The following is a 14,891-nucleotide window of genomic DNA, read 5'->3' as shown; positions in this document are numbered from 1 at the left end:
TCCGACTAAGGACCTTTTTCCAGTAGACACAGGGCCACTGTCGGTTAAAGTGGGAGGTAACGTAAAAACTAATTGGATGACCTGACGATATTTTTCTGGTATATCCAGTAATGGTTCGTAGGGGAATATCGGCGGAGGTCCTTCGTAAGAACTGGCACAGAGAAAGAGAAGTAGAGAGAAAAGAAAAGATCACATAAAGAACAACTCGTGTCTCTCTCACACACTTTTTGGTCCTATATGCGTGGAGACGAGATATTTGGTGACACAAATAATCATCTTACCTGTTAGTGCCGCCTTACCAACCAAATCCTGGGTTCTCATCCCTCTTTCACCCCCCTCTCTCACAATCCTTCCTGCTGTCCTCTCTTCATCTGTCCACGTCTATACGCTGCTCATAGCCACAGTTGCTTCGCGGCGCTAACTAACTTTAAAAAAAATCATCCCTCTTTCACTGTTTGTTGGTCTATCCTTTACTTCCCAGTTCTTTTCTTTTCTTCTTCTTTCTTCATCTCCTTGCCTTCTTCTTTTCATTCTTCTTCATTCTTTTCTTTTTTTATGTATTTCATTCTTCTTTCTTCAGCTTCATCAATTTATCTTTTTGTTGCGGAATAGCAAGCCGACGTCCCGTTTGGCTGACCTTCCCCTGATAATGGCAAAAACTTCTGAGTAACGTCTCCATCCCCTAAGACCTCAAACGAAAAAAAAAAAAAGAAAAAAAAAACAAAAAAAACACAACATCCACGAGCTGAAAGTTTTGACTGACACGTCGTCCGACACCGATATAGCACTGTACTTGTTAACCGATAACCGACCATGAGCAACAACACTTGTCAGACGGGCAGTATACTGTGGCAGCGCTGACAAGCCACGTCTCCATCGACAACAATCGCATATGCTGTAGCATAATGCGCGTTTGTCTGGAAAGGGGATACGTATGTGTCGACAGCTGCCCAGCCGGTTGTTTGTACAGCGGTGCAGACATAGCTCTAATCCATCAGTAGTGACATTGAAAGGAATGTCCCGGGTATCAGCTTATATATTCGATGAGACATAGGATGCTCGAACTGCATTACGTGTAGAAACAGCGATGTAAGAAAGATGAGGCGCTGTGATCATCCATGGCAAAGTGGGAGGACGTGTAAGAAAAGGTTGGTACGTGAAAAGATCGTAGAAACAAAGAAAAGAAGAAAATCACCAGTGGCCTTTTTATGCCCAATCTCTTTTAGAGCTCTTCTTCTACCGACGGCAGAGTCCGCGTATAAGAAATCGGTAAAGCTGAAATTGGCGACATTCGTTTCTCATTCGTTTCTTTTTCTCCCAGATGCGACATTATCGTGTAAACTGTCGCGGCTCTGAGATGACAACAATGGAAACGTTACCGTATGCAGGTGTGCATAAGCGATGGAGACAGAAAGCTTAACCAGGACAATGCCTGGATGTCACCACCGCGATCGTGCCTAAGCGGTTCGTTTGTACCCTGCTATACTATGCGGAGTGTTTCAGTGCAAAGTTTCAGATATTTATTACGCAGCGCGGCTTGCCAATAGTGAGTCATAGTATTAAGTACGCTATCTCCTATGCGTACGTAAGGGATAGCGTTGGTGGTTCTCCGCATGCGCAAGACACAAGCAGAGCTTTGCGCATTGCGTAGAACCACCACGCTATCCCTTACGTACGCAAGGCGGCAGCGGAAGTTATACTAATGTTAGCCGTCGATCGGACAACGCATGCAGATGGCGCTTGTGCAGCGAATTGCGTCACGAAAGACCAACGTGGAATAAGTGCATTTAAGAAATAAGGAAGAACAAGATAAAAGAAAGACAAAATAGAAAAGGAAAATGTTCTTAATGAACAAATCTTCCGCGTGTCCTACAGCTTTCTTGAGTCGAGAGTATATATCTCACTCCGTGACAAGCAGACGACACAATTACCACACGTCTCTCGCAGCTGTCGTCTGCTTCGTTGTCTACCGCGTTGATGCGATGTGAGGGTGCATCTCGTGTGAAAAACTGTCACTACTTCTTAGTGTCAGCTTAGTGTATATCATGTCCTTTCTTTGCGTTATGCATTAAGGACGATCGATAAGCGCGCTCCTTCACCTTGCGTTATTTTGCACTACAAAACCAACAGAGACCGAATTTTGTGCCCTGGTACGTGCTCATCAAAAGACGCAGAAAAAGCTGTCGAAGATGAAACTACCTCCCGTCTCAGCGAGGTGTTGGCTATCAGACGACACTTCGCCATACTTGTTGATACAAATTTGGCTCCCTTCTTATCTGTCTGATACATGCGCATATCGCATTCGCGTTGGGAGACGAATTTCAAGGCACAAACCATAGCACAAACACTTTGTACTCCTTTTCGAAGCATTGAAACTATAGATCTACTATAAACACATCACTTCTCTGGGAACCTCCTAAAGTGCTGGCGAAATACGACGATACAATGTGGCATGCAAGCTCCTGTCAAACGTTCACGAGCCCTAGTACCTCCTATACCAACTACATGTCCGTAAATGTGATCGCAATCGAGACACTGAGCTCCTTTCTCGTTGATACTAGCTGTTGATATTCCTTCTTTTCCTTTTTTCCTGAAAGAACCCAAGCGAGGCCAAGGTTGCCCGTGTCATTCGTTCATCTTTGACCATGAGGGGAATGAAGAAATTTCATTACTGTAAAAGCGTGGGCACATACCAAACGTTGCCTCGACAACTCCGCCCACTCGTTTGCTGCAAGTGACGGATGAAAAGAATTACTTGTCAGATAATATCTAATACGGGGCCTGGCCTGTGTTCCGAGTCAGTTTAATAGGACTGCCCGTACCGTGTTCGGAATCTCTAACGTTGACGATCAGGTCTCGAAGTAGAAGATACGCGGCGCACTAATAAGTTCGCTTTTGTAACTGTACATAACTTACGATTTGCAATAGAACCATTTCATAAATGCTTCGGCACCAGATGTATGGGGTGTATTTCAATTCATTACCGTCAATTCATTCACTATTTTTTTGTGTCTTATTTTAATCTCATTAACTTTCGACCCTGTCGCGACTGCAATTCCCATTGTTGCTTGTATAATAATAATAATTCAATTTCAATTCGATTTGTTGCAAGCTATAGAAAAGACCAAAACAGGGTCGCCTAAGCCTATAGAAAGGTTGAGGGCTGGGACAAACATAGCAGTGGCGAACAGGCTCATACTAACGCCCATGAAAAATATAAAAAATAATGATAATATATATAGGCTGTTTGCCCTAACGTGTCCAGAAATTATATTTAAAGCGAGCGATAAAAGAGAAACGAGCGCTACTTTTCAGCTACTTGACTAAGAAACAGGTGCTACTAGTGAAGCAGTACCTGTTTCTAACTCAAGTAGCAGAAAAGTACCACTTCCTTTTCTTTTATCGCTCGCTTTAAATATCATTTCTGGACACGTTAGAGCAAACACGCTGTATATATATGAATACCCCCTCTTAGTTATTAATAAAGTCCCCCATTCCTGTAGAAGCACTGTCTCCACTTCTGATTCTTATTGAATATCTTCATTTTTCGTGGCCAACCGCATTCCTCTAATTCCACTTATATACAGGGTGTCCCAGAAAACATGTCACTGAATTATAATAAAAAACTACGCCACCTAGAATCGTGCGGTCAACGGCATTTGTTCTTATTAGGTTATCGCCACCTCCTGATGTGAATGCCATGTATCGTAAGTTTAATTATGTAAATATTTGCGAACTGAACTCGGAAATTTGCCAAGTAAAGGTCACTTTTTTACCCCACCAATATGAAGAGCGTGCCCAATTCACTCAAATTCATGATAATAGACAGTGATATTCACGAGCTGTCCCATCGGAAAAATAGCCGAATAACATGCTTTTCGGAGCACCGGACCATAACGCGCGATGACCTTTTGAGCGCAATCGCTCTCAGTCCGACGAAAGGAGGTTCCAAAGCCAGCCCACAGAGTGATAGTAAAAAAGTAACAGTTCGTAAAATTTGGAGAGGGAAAGCATTATCCCAGCGAAAGTCGGACGTGATATGCCATACCTGTGTTATCTCTTTCTGCGATGCCGGGGTGGGCTGGGTTTCCAATCTCCTTTCGTCGGACTGACAAAGATTGCGCTGAAAAATTCATCGTGCGCTATTCTGTGGGAGCTCCGTAGAGCATGATGTTCGGCTGTTTTTTCCGATGGGGTAGCTCCTGAATATCCCGGTCAATTATCATTAATTTGAGTAAACTAGATACGCTCTTCACATTGGTGGGGTAAAAAAGTCACCTTCACTTGGCAAATTTTCAAATGAAGCTGGCAAAAATTTACATAATTAAACTTACGTTACACGACATTCACATCAGGAGGTGGCAAAAACCCAGTAAGAGCAAATGCAATTGACCGCATGACTCTAGGTGGTGTAGTTTTTTTATTATAATTAAATGACACGTTTTCTGGGACACCCTGTATATATATATATATATGTATCAATAATAATGTTCATAACAATAATCATCATTTATCACCGTGCAGCGACGCAGAAAAAGTGCGTCGTTTGCACGATTTATTTTATTTTACACGCGATCTGGCGAACTATACCTCTCACGTTAAAAAAAAGAAAAGAAAAAAAAAAGTATATCACAGATAACAATTGTAAAAATACAGCAACTACACTGTTCCCTGGTTTCCTTTTAAAAATCAATCAATCAACAGAATGAGGCTCGTGCCCCGTTCCTCAGCTTCTTTATTGTCTCCTCTGGTACCCTACAGCAATGTCCGATGTAAGTCACAGCCTGCAGCGTAGTGAAGCAGCTATACGCTAGGATGTTGAATTTCCGTTCCCAATTCGAAATTCCCTCCGACTTCTGTTCCGAAATCAATTTCGAAATAACACCTGGTCCATATGATTACTATTACATAGTTCACCCAAGCGAAACTATATAATTTAGTTAGCGGGAACGCCTTGTGACCAATGGCAACGTCACACGTCACAGCCACGTCATAGATTAAAGGAATAATTAGCGCGCGGAGCAAGAAGGACGACAAACGGCCTGTCATGCCACACTTTTCCGAAAAGCATCTTCTTCACAATGCCCCCACCCGCCTTCCATTATGAAGCGTCTATAAAACAAAAATTTCACCACCTTCGCAGGTATATCTGAAAGAAAACGTCATGCGTCGACGCCTTTCATTTTAGATGACAAACGGTCCGCAGTCTTCCATTTATTTAAAAAGCCTTTTTTTACTTTCGGTTTCTTTTTCTTCGAACATTTCGGTCACGAAAGTGCAGTGACGGGTGCCTCGCTTAACGCACTCAATAAAATAGAGATCTCTCTTTTATGCCCGAAGAAGGCTAGAGTTTTAGGGGGGATTGCTAGGTGACGCAACAGTAACGTCGTTAAGAGGAGATAATCCAGACTAAATTTCAGTCCGTCGTTTTCAATAGCTCCACTACTGATCATGAGGTACACCCATAGGCGAATGAATAAATTATTTGCATTTTAAGTGACCTTCCACGGTGATAAACTAATCCGCTTACCTAGTGATGAGTGAATTATGCAGCACGCGCAACATAGGAGCGAGCGTGTATTATTCATAATGAGTCGTGTTCTTGGTCGGTCTGTTTTAGTTTCAGTATTGTCATGAACGGACATGATAAAAGACATAAGACAAAGACATAAGATAGAATAAGTTTAACTGGGTTATGGTGTGTTGTGTATGGTGTACAGTGTATGGTGTCATCTTTATCCTTTGTCGTACCGCATGTTTTCGGTTTGTTGTCGTTAGTAGAAGTCATTAGTCTTATAAGTCATTAGCATGTCATTAGCGTGCACTTCAAATACTCTTCACAGAATGAACCTGAAAGGAGCGTTCCTCTCCATAAATTTGCCGATTTTGGTAGCAAACCTTGTACTACGAATACCAGGCTTTCTTAAACAAGGACAACGAATGTAGCCGACGCCACCTAGATAAAGAAAGCCCGATCGCTTAAACCGCGCGACGTAGTCGTTAAGGGTCCACCAATCACGAGTGTGCTCTCGGCGACCGTAGCTATGAAGACGAGGCGTCATCAGCCGCATGGGTAGCCGCTGGCAGCAAATGAAAGCCTGTGTTTGAAATCGTCTGCAGCGATGGGCTGAAGCAGACGACATCCTCTATACCTCCACGTGTCGAAAGAGGCAGAGGAGGCATTACGTAGACTTTTATATATAGGTGGCGTTGGTATGGTTGATCTTTAGTGTGCAGTAGAGGTCATTGGTTGAGGTCAGGTCGTAGTCACATGGTGATCGTGACGATTAGAAAAGCGCCAATCAGCGGGCTCGTATCGTGACGTCATGGGCTAGACAGAAGCCTGTTTGATCAGCGCAGCGTCTGTCCGGAGCAGACGAATTATCAGCAGCAAATGAGAGATCATCATACACACACGTCACGAAAGTGAGTACGAAAAGCTCCTCTATATGGTCGACGCTTCGCGCATTCTTGATTGTTTTAAGGACCTTTTTTTAAAATACAACTGCGTAGTGATAGGACATGCAATGAAAGTATTTTCAAGCAAAAATATATGCATTTGCTGCAAACAGGCTGCTTGATCAATTAGGCAGGGAAGAAGGGGATATATGTGAAGGGGAAAATGTGTGGAGAGCAGGGATTCTCACAATCCTAAGTGCCCCTTTCACGCTCACTTTAAAATGCAAAGGTGTTCTTACCTGAACCTCTAGAGCGTGGTAGGCTACTATAAGGCCCAGCAGCATTATCGTAGATACCGATATCAGCGTCTTCACAGCCATTGAATACACCGACGACTGCAAAGAAAGTTTTAAAAAAAATCATTAGGGTCAACATTCCCACATGATACACTGCGAACAAGCACAGCTTAATGACACTGCTTATCAACGGATGCACGTCGCACGCAGCGACACGAAAGCTTCGGTCATTACAGACGTGCTTCTCCGGAGGCAAGAATAAAAAAAAAGAGGCAAGAACTACGACAATCGCTATGCTATAAGCTATACCCCGTCGTCTTCAATTGTCATTCCTTTCGCGACATTTGGGTTCTCCTAACTACGTCTTACTACTCTTGATGAGTCGTTGTGCGCGAGCGAGTGGCAGAAGTTCTTCGAAGGCAGGAAACGAACTGACAAGAACCTAGGGAGGAAATGGCGCCGGAAGCAAGTGCTTGTTAGGTGCAGGAAGTGGAACAGCGGTGGGCAACATTGCTGAGGGGGACCTGCTTCGTCAATAAACGTCTCCACTGCCGCGCGGTAAAGAACTCTATCGAGTACATTTAAGAATGTGTAGCCCTAGTTATGGAACCAAGTGGGACACATTTCTATCGAGACCCCCAGACCATGCATGTATCATAGTCTACACTTCTCACTTTGTTCCAAGAGGCAATCGGGAAATGTTGACGTTGAGTCAAGTACGGTCGACACAAGCGATAAAAAGATAAAACATTCAAACTACTGTTTATTATCGTACAAGCTTCCGTGTGGAATGCATTTTTTTTCAGGTACCTGATAAAATGCACGTGCTAAACTACTGTGCGGACCAATCCGCTGCGTGGCAGCTTGAGCGATAATACACAGTAGTTCCTGTTTAAAATATTTTTTTTTTCATTTGATCGAAGAGCATGTCATTACAAATTGCACCTATGAACTGACCCGCATAGTATTACCTTTATTTCCCTTATTTACTTTGTCTTTATTTGCGTGGGGCCTCAGAAATCGATCATCTGCCAATTAGCTTCTCGGGACAAACTATTCTTTTAGGTGTCACCCTACGCCCACAGCAAAGTGGAAACTTCCAAAATCAATGCTGGCCTGTAAAGGGTGCTCTACCGCAGCTCTCTCCTCTGTGTAGCACAGCCGAACCTCATGATAACGCGAAGTGCAAGTCCTCGCAGTACGGTTCAACGGGACGACGCGTATTAAACCACTCTAACTCGTTTATATTTTGTAACACTGCTGCTTTTCATTTACTGAACAAAAGGTTTTCTGTTATGTACCGGCAACACAAGAAACAATGTAGTGTGTAATCTGCAAATTTGAGAACATACATGTTTCGAATCGCCCCCCGTGAAGCTTTACGAATATAAGAAGCAGATGCTACATAAAAATTATTATTATTATATTGTTATTATTATTGTTATTATTATTATGGCATGAAAGCTTGTTGCTGAATAACCACAGTAAGACTCATCGTCTTATCATTGTTCCATTAAGCGCGTGACTTTAATTTTGACATTTCTCTGCCCTTCTCAGGAAGCCTCCAAAGGCTTCGTGGACGACGTGACAATAATTCGAAATTTAACCGCATATAAACACTTCGTCATACGAATACGTGTATCATAACAGGACCCTCACAACATACACACCACTCGTACCCATTAGCATGGCGGCGTATTTAACGCAGAGTTCATATACAAAAGCTGCGTTGAGATCATTTTTCATCCATACAGCTTTCCATGACGATGTACTCTGTCGCCGACGAATTAAGCGTTAGGCATTCTTGGAGAGAAGTTTGTGTTTTATGTCTTGCAATAGAATGGGTTGCGTGAATTTGCATGCTCCACGTGAACTTAGTAACTGGGATGACTACACAGGGTGACATAAGGCGGTTTCATCGTGCGTCCTATATAACAGCTCGGTAAATAACCACACTGCCACCACCACCAGCTGTGTATGAGATCTGAGTAGGGTAGACAGACACTAAAGGAAGACGAGAGGAACAGGCAGCGAGTACAAGCCATCATCATCGTCGTCGTCGTCGCCTAAAAGTTGTATGCTGGTGTGAGATAGACATCACAGCCGCTTTTTATAAAAAATCTTCTGCCCTATGTTTTTTTTTTTGCCATCGTACTTTTAACGTAGAATACATCGTTACTATGGGCTAACCTGACCTAACCAGCGGGACAGAAGCTAATAATCTATTTGCTGCTACGACTAGCCGGTACTTACCGGTACTAACCGGTAACGACTTAGCCGTTATTCTGCTCACAACCAAGCACGGGCTTTGTACCTCGACCAACAGAAAAAAAAAAACCATGCCCCCCTCTGGCCGTCATGCCAGTCATTCCCAGTCTTAACAACCATTGTGAAATTTAAGCTTCAAACCAACTTAATAAAGTGGTTCCTACTTGTGACGATTTAAACTGTGATGCCAGGAGTGAGAGACCGAGCTGCCCCGTAGAGCAGTCCTTTTTTTTTTTTTTTACCTACCAGCTGTCTCCCGAAGGCATAGACGGTGCTGACACACATGGGGTGTATTGCCGGGAACGTAAGTGACCCATTCTTACATGTGTTACACGTGGCGACCTTTGTTCGTCATCACTGGAAACGTCAATTGGTCGGAGGTGAGTCCGCGGAGGGAATAACCGGGCGGAATCGGGTTTAACTCGAAAAAAAATCACTCTCTACGTTTGCAAACCTTCCCGAACCGTACTCTCCGGATCCCTTAACGAGGTGGACTCTCGCCCCTCTCTCTCACACAAAATTGCTTGGTCCCTGGGCACATCCAGCCTACCAACGCTCTGCCTTCAAAGCTCCCATGACCTTTCTGGACACCATATGACTTCAATCCTTATTGTGAAGGGACTCATTATTTCATTCCCCGCATCATCACCAGCAATGGGGTAGAGTATCGCCCCTGGCAATGAAACCCCCCATTCATTATCTCACAATAAATTTGTTGTTGTTGTTGTTGATGTTGTTGCCCTTCACGTATCGCGCGAGCAGCGCCGTGTACGTGTTTTATCTCGTGCCCTTAAACGTTTAAGCGTAAAGGTTTTAGAGTCGTTCAGGGTGTTATTAAATGTAATATCAGAATCAATCAATCAAATTTGATATAATATCAGAATACGCCAAGTGCAACCAACGGAGGTGATCTACTGGAAACGTAGCGTCCGTTTAAGGCGAATCACAAAATGTTGGCATTATTCTGAGGCATACGATGCAGTGTTACACTTAAGTGCAAAAGCAACGAGGCAGAACATGAGAGAACTGATGTTCTGAGGCTGGAACGACATAGAAGAGTCATCTTTCATCCAACGAGGCAGAGTTCTAGCACTGACCTCAGTTGTTGACTCTGTTGGAGAAAATAAGAGAATCGGTATATTTAGAGCATAGAAACATCCCCATTTTCTTTCTTCCATCTGTCACCATCACCATCATCATCAGAGCGTAGGAACGCAGTGGACTACGAAAGATGAATTTGGTCAGACATTATACCTACTGGCCCATCTGCGAAGTCTAATATAGAACAACAAGAAAACACCCATTAATCTGAAGTAGAAGCTAGCATGCACGAAGCTGGCCATTAAGGGAGAAAAAACGCTGCTCTGGATTCATCTCACGCTTCCAAAGAATCCCATCTCACGCCTGCCCGTTAGGTCTCCTTATTGCTTTCTTAATGAGCAAGGGCCTGCTCCTTTGTAACGAGCAAAAAAGTATAGATACAAGAAAAAAGAGAATGGTTATCCTTTTTCCTTCCCGTTTTCCCCCTTTCTGATGTTCCCTTTTGTTTCTTCCTGGCTTGTATCTCGCGGTAATATCACTACCAATAGCTCCTTGCCTCCTCGCTGCTCATCCCTATATACAGTGAGTTCCCGCGCTGGTTTTCAAAGCTCCCGTGTTCCCGGAAGCGCAGTAAAAGTGTTCGATATAGGAAGCTCTACCCTCATATTGAACGGCACCGATCGTTATGCAGGAGGTACACAGGGGAGCACACGAGCACTGCTTTGGAGACGTCGGCAAATATTTGTTACGACCTCCCGCATATTTGGCTCGGGAACACTATCGGACCAAGTAAGTCGGCAGTGAAATGTCATTGTTATCACACCACACAGATAACGGGAATGTAATAGTTGTGGCGTTACCTTCCTCTTCAGGAACGACTGGGGTTACCCGAACGCACCACCGAGGTGAAAAATCCCTTCTCATCTTCATCATCTATTGTTGTTGTTACCCGAACGACAATTAATTCGTACGGGAAAATGTGAAAATTTTCAACGGCCGTTCAGTGAAACCTTCACCTCGCAAAATCTTTCTTTTTTTTTTTTGATTCCGTGTTGGAGCAGCGAAGCAACTGTGGCTATGAGCGGCGTACAGATGTAGACAGATGGAGAGAGGACAGCAGGAAGGAATGGGGGAGAGGGAGGTTAATATGCGTCCTGGGCCTGCTTCATGGGGAAGTGTGCCGACATTCGTCTGGAAAGTCTCCGGAAAACCCAGGGAAAACCTCTGACAGCATAGCCGGTGGTAAGGTTCGAACCCACCACCTCTCAGTCTTCAGCACGACCTTGGCTATCACCGCCAAACGGGACAGTGTAACTAATTCGAGTATACCAGAAGTAGAATTACAAGGTGGTGTAGACGTATGCAAGCGGGCGGATCACATCCACGATGAGAAGATCCTGAACTCGAGCACGAAGAAACACGACACACCGACGTCTGTGTGTCGTGTTTCTTTGTGCCCAAGCTCTGACTCTACTCATCATGGACGTAGAATTACCTCTATATTGCACTCACGACAGCCATTACGTCACACTGCGATTGAGCAACCGTCTCATTTTTCCACGGTAACAGAGCAAGACGGCAAACCCGGACAAAAACTTACGTATACTGTAGCTCTTACGTCTACTTTGTTCCAGAAGGAATGTTCGTTGAAGTGCGACAACACAGGAGGCATGTGACCTGTTCTTTATAGAATTTTTTTCCTAATTTTTTTCCCGGTAAATAAAAAACAAACAATCTAAGTGTAATTGATTCATGATCAAACGATTATAAAATGAACGTACCAAATGGGCGCACAAGGCATCCATTGGTAAAAGTAATCGACGTCTTAAAAATTACCTCGAATGTTCCGATTATGTGTGACGTCATAAAGAAATTTCTTCCAATCCTGATCTCACTCGATACCCTTCCACCGAAGATGGAGCCCAAGGAGAGAGAGAACAACGCATCAACGAAGAAGAAAAAAAAAAAAACAACAACTTTATTTTAATGAAGATGAATGGAAGTCACAGCCCATTGCTGGCGGTAATGTGGTGAAACGGAATATTGAGCAGCCTTATCATCTTAGGGGGGGGGGGGGGGTGTTTAATGGTCGCAAAAAAAGAGGGAAAAGTTAAAGGTCAGCCATACAAGAGGCATCTTAGGCATCAACGCATCATCTTAGTGCTATTCACATCAAAATCGCATCGGGTGAAGATAATGGAGCACAATGAGAGCCACGGATGCGTTCTTAGACGGCGTGTTCGCAGCATAGACCTTTCGAAAAAGCGTCTAGAAGACATCGTCCGAGCCCACGCACACCGTTGAACGGCAAGCCGCTCTGCAAATGAGTCCTGCCTGCACGCGCCGCTGAGGTGGCTCACTGAATTAGACTCCTTCCATCCCATTCTCCTTTCGGCATTCCTGAGCAAGGCCAGAGGACCGCTTCCGTAATACCTCTGCAGTGACGCTAGCCGCCCTTTTGCCTGCGCAAATTACCCGTCAGAAAAGGAGCAGGGCATACCAAAGCGCTGGCTTTGCTTCCGCAGGTGGCATGAAAAAGTGCCTCGGAGTCATATTTGGCGTGTCTAGCTTTCTTTCCGACAGGAAAGAAACGCCAACTAAATGAATATACATATGAGGCAAGATTACTGTAGGATACACGCAAAAACATGGTCGTTTACACAACCGAATGGGGGTACTACCGCCAAGAAATGGGTGGAAATATAACGACAGTAATAATAATAATAAGGCTGGAACAGAGCTCCATCACCGTGTTCTGCGTTTGCTTGATTTCACGCGTCAATCCAATGAGTATTTACATAACTAATCCTGCTTTCTATGCGGAAAATGAGGCTATAAATTGTAGTGGTCTTGTCAATAAAAGTATCATTTCTTGATGTTCAGCGCTGTGTCGGTGTTCTTTCGCCCCTTGTCTGTTTCAATGACTCCACTGAAAGGCCTTACCGGCTTCAAACACGTATTATTATTGCGATATAATATTATGCGTGTTATTACGCGTAACCACTATAAATCGGCTATCCTACGTTCTAACTGTATCTGTTAGAATGTGTTCGACTTGGTAGACCTCTTATATGCGAACTCAAGTAGATGACGTCTACCATATCGCCCTCTGCTATTGGACCTTAAGCGCTAACTTGCTAATTGCTAACTTGTAGCAGCGAGACAGGCATCGTGCGAGTTTCAACAAATGTTTCTATGACAGACCGCAGCATCTACGGAGAATGTGATAATTAACTGGATATCTACTTTCCTCCACACACCAGTTGATTCGTTCTTGGCTAAGGTTCAAGGCAGCATGCAACAGATTGCATTTGGAGTGTTCTTTATTTTTATTTTTAAATGACTCCGAAACGCTCTGATGCACACGAAGCGGTCATATTTTCGAGTACGTATATGTAGTTCATTATGCGGTGAACTGACAGTTGTTATTAGAACATTGTTATGATATATATATTTTCCGGGAATTCTTTATTTACTTATTATTCAGAAACCCAAAGGACCATAGCGGTCATTACACGGGTCTGTACGAATAAATATGCACCATAACTGACACTGAGTAAACAGCATGAGATAAGAGAGCTAACCACGTGTGTTAGAGAAACGTTCATACAAAATACAATACAAAGTTAAATAAAGGTTGAAGGCAATTGGCTATATTGACTGCGTATGTGAATATGAAGATGCCTCCGGAAAGTGACAGGACCAATGATATCTTAAGAATGGACTGGGGAAGGGCGCTCCACTCGACTTCGGCCAATGAAAAGAATGACTTTCGGAATGATTCTGAACGACAGCTGTTACGTCATATCTTAAAGGTATGGTTTATGCGCGGAGATATGAAGCGAGCCACAAAGATGTACGATTCTTGCAAAGAAGTGGTGCAGAAAACGTTGCGATAGAGGTACAATCGAAAAAAAAAAATTCTTCTGTCACAAAACTTTGAGAGACCTAAGTTCTGTTTCATCAGGGTGACCCTTAATGAATCGAATAATCTGACAGGATGAAACGGACACATCTGTCTTGTACTGATTCGATGAGGCATGTGAGGTGTATGGGTAAGAAGCTTGACGTTAGTGGGGGCTAACGAATGTTGCGACGAAGATTGATTTATTGATTGATTGGTAAGAGAGGGAAAAAAAGGAGATGTTTGTCCCAAACTACGAAGAGATGCGAGTGGAGCTGCTGGCTTTCCCGCAAATGATGAATATGTGCTCCTTCCAAGATAAGTTAGATGTTAGATAAAGCCCGAGATGTTTATATGGCGTAGGATGGAAGATTGTCTAACCAGATATAGAAGACGTTGTTAAGGCAGGAGAAAGAGATCTCGAGAAACGAACGAATACACGTTTAGTGAGATTGAGTTCCATAACCATGTACTACCACATCATTCGACTATACAGCGTTTTCCAGCCAGCCTCACACCCAGCGCTTTTGCAGCCCTAGCACAAGCCACAGAGGAGGAAAGCGATACAACGAAGGAAGCACACGACACGTGCACTTTCCTTCTCTCTGGCTTGGGCGATAAACAACGTGCTCTCCTGTTCTCTCCTTCCCCTCCCTCCCTTTACCCTCTCCCCCGAGCACAATGCCGCCAGCATAAGCAGGCAGACCGCTCGTCTACCCAACGTTACCCCCCTTCCCGCCCCTGGCTAGACGGCGCTGCGCTTTCAATATGGCGGCGTCCATGAGAAAATAGTGCATAGAAGCAAGGTCGAGCTTTAACAAGGACTGGTCTGACGAAGATGTAATTGTACGATAGACAACACAGTCATCAGCGAAAAGGCAAATTTTCGAGCGTACGCATGATGGGGGATCGTTAATGTAAATGAGGAAGAGCAAGGGCCCAAGGACAGAGCCTTGGTGTACCCCAGAGGTAACGGAGCAGAA

At 43.9% G+C, this 14,891-nt stretch overlaps 1 protein-coding gene across 3 annotated transcripts in view; it reads right to left on the bottom strand.

Moving 5' to 3' along the window:
• The window catches only part of LOC135371263 (small conductance calcium-activated potassium channel protein 1-like), a 186,927-nt gene that overhangs the window by 35,992 nt on the left and 136,044 nt on the right, over nucleotides 1–14,891 (bottom strand). For all 3 annotated transcript variants that reach the window (XM_064605354.1, XM_064605352.1, XM_064605353.1), the window contains exon 4: nucleotides 6,699–6,794. In XM_064605354.1, coding sequence (XP_064461424.1) covers nucleotides 6,699–6,794 — 96 coding nt within the window. The remainder of the gene's footprint in view (nucleotides 1–6,698; nucleotides 6,795–14,891) is intronic.

Source organism: Ornithodoros turicata, chromosome 10 (assembly GCF_037126465.1).
Source record: "Ornithodoros turicata isolate Travis chromosome 10, ASM3712646v1, whole genome shotgun sequence".
NCBI classification, from domain to species: domain Eukaryota; kingdom Metazoa; phylum Arthropoda; class Arachnida; order Ixodida; family Argasidae; genus Ornithodoros; species Ornithodoros turicata.
This window is presented reverse-complemented; position numbering and strand designations above follow the sequence as displayed.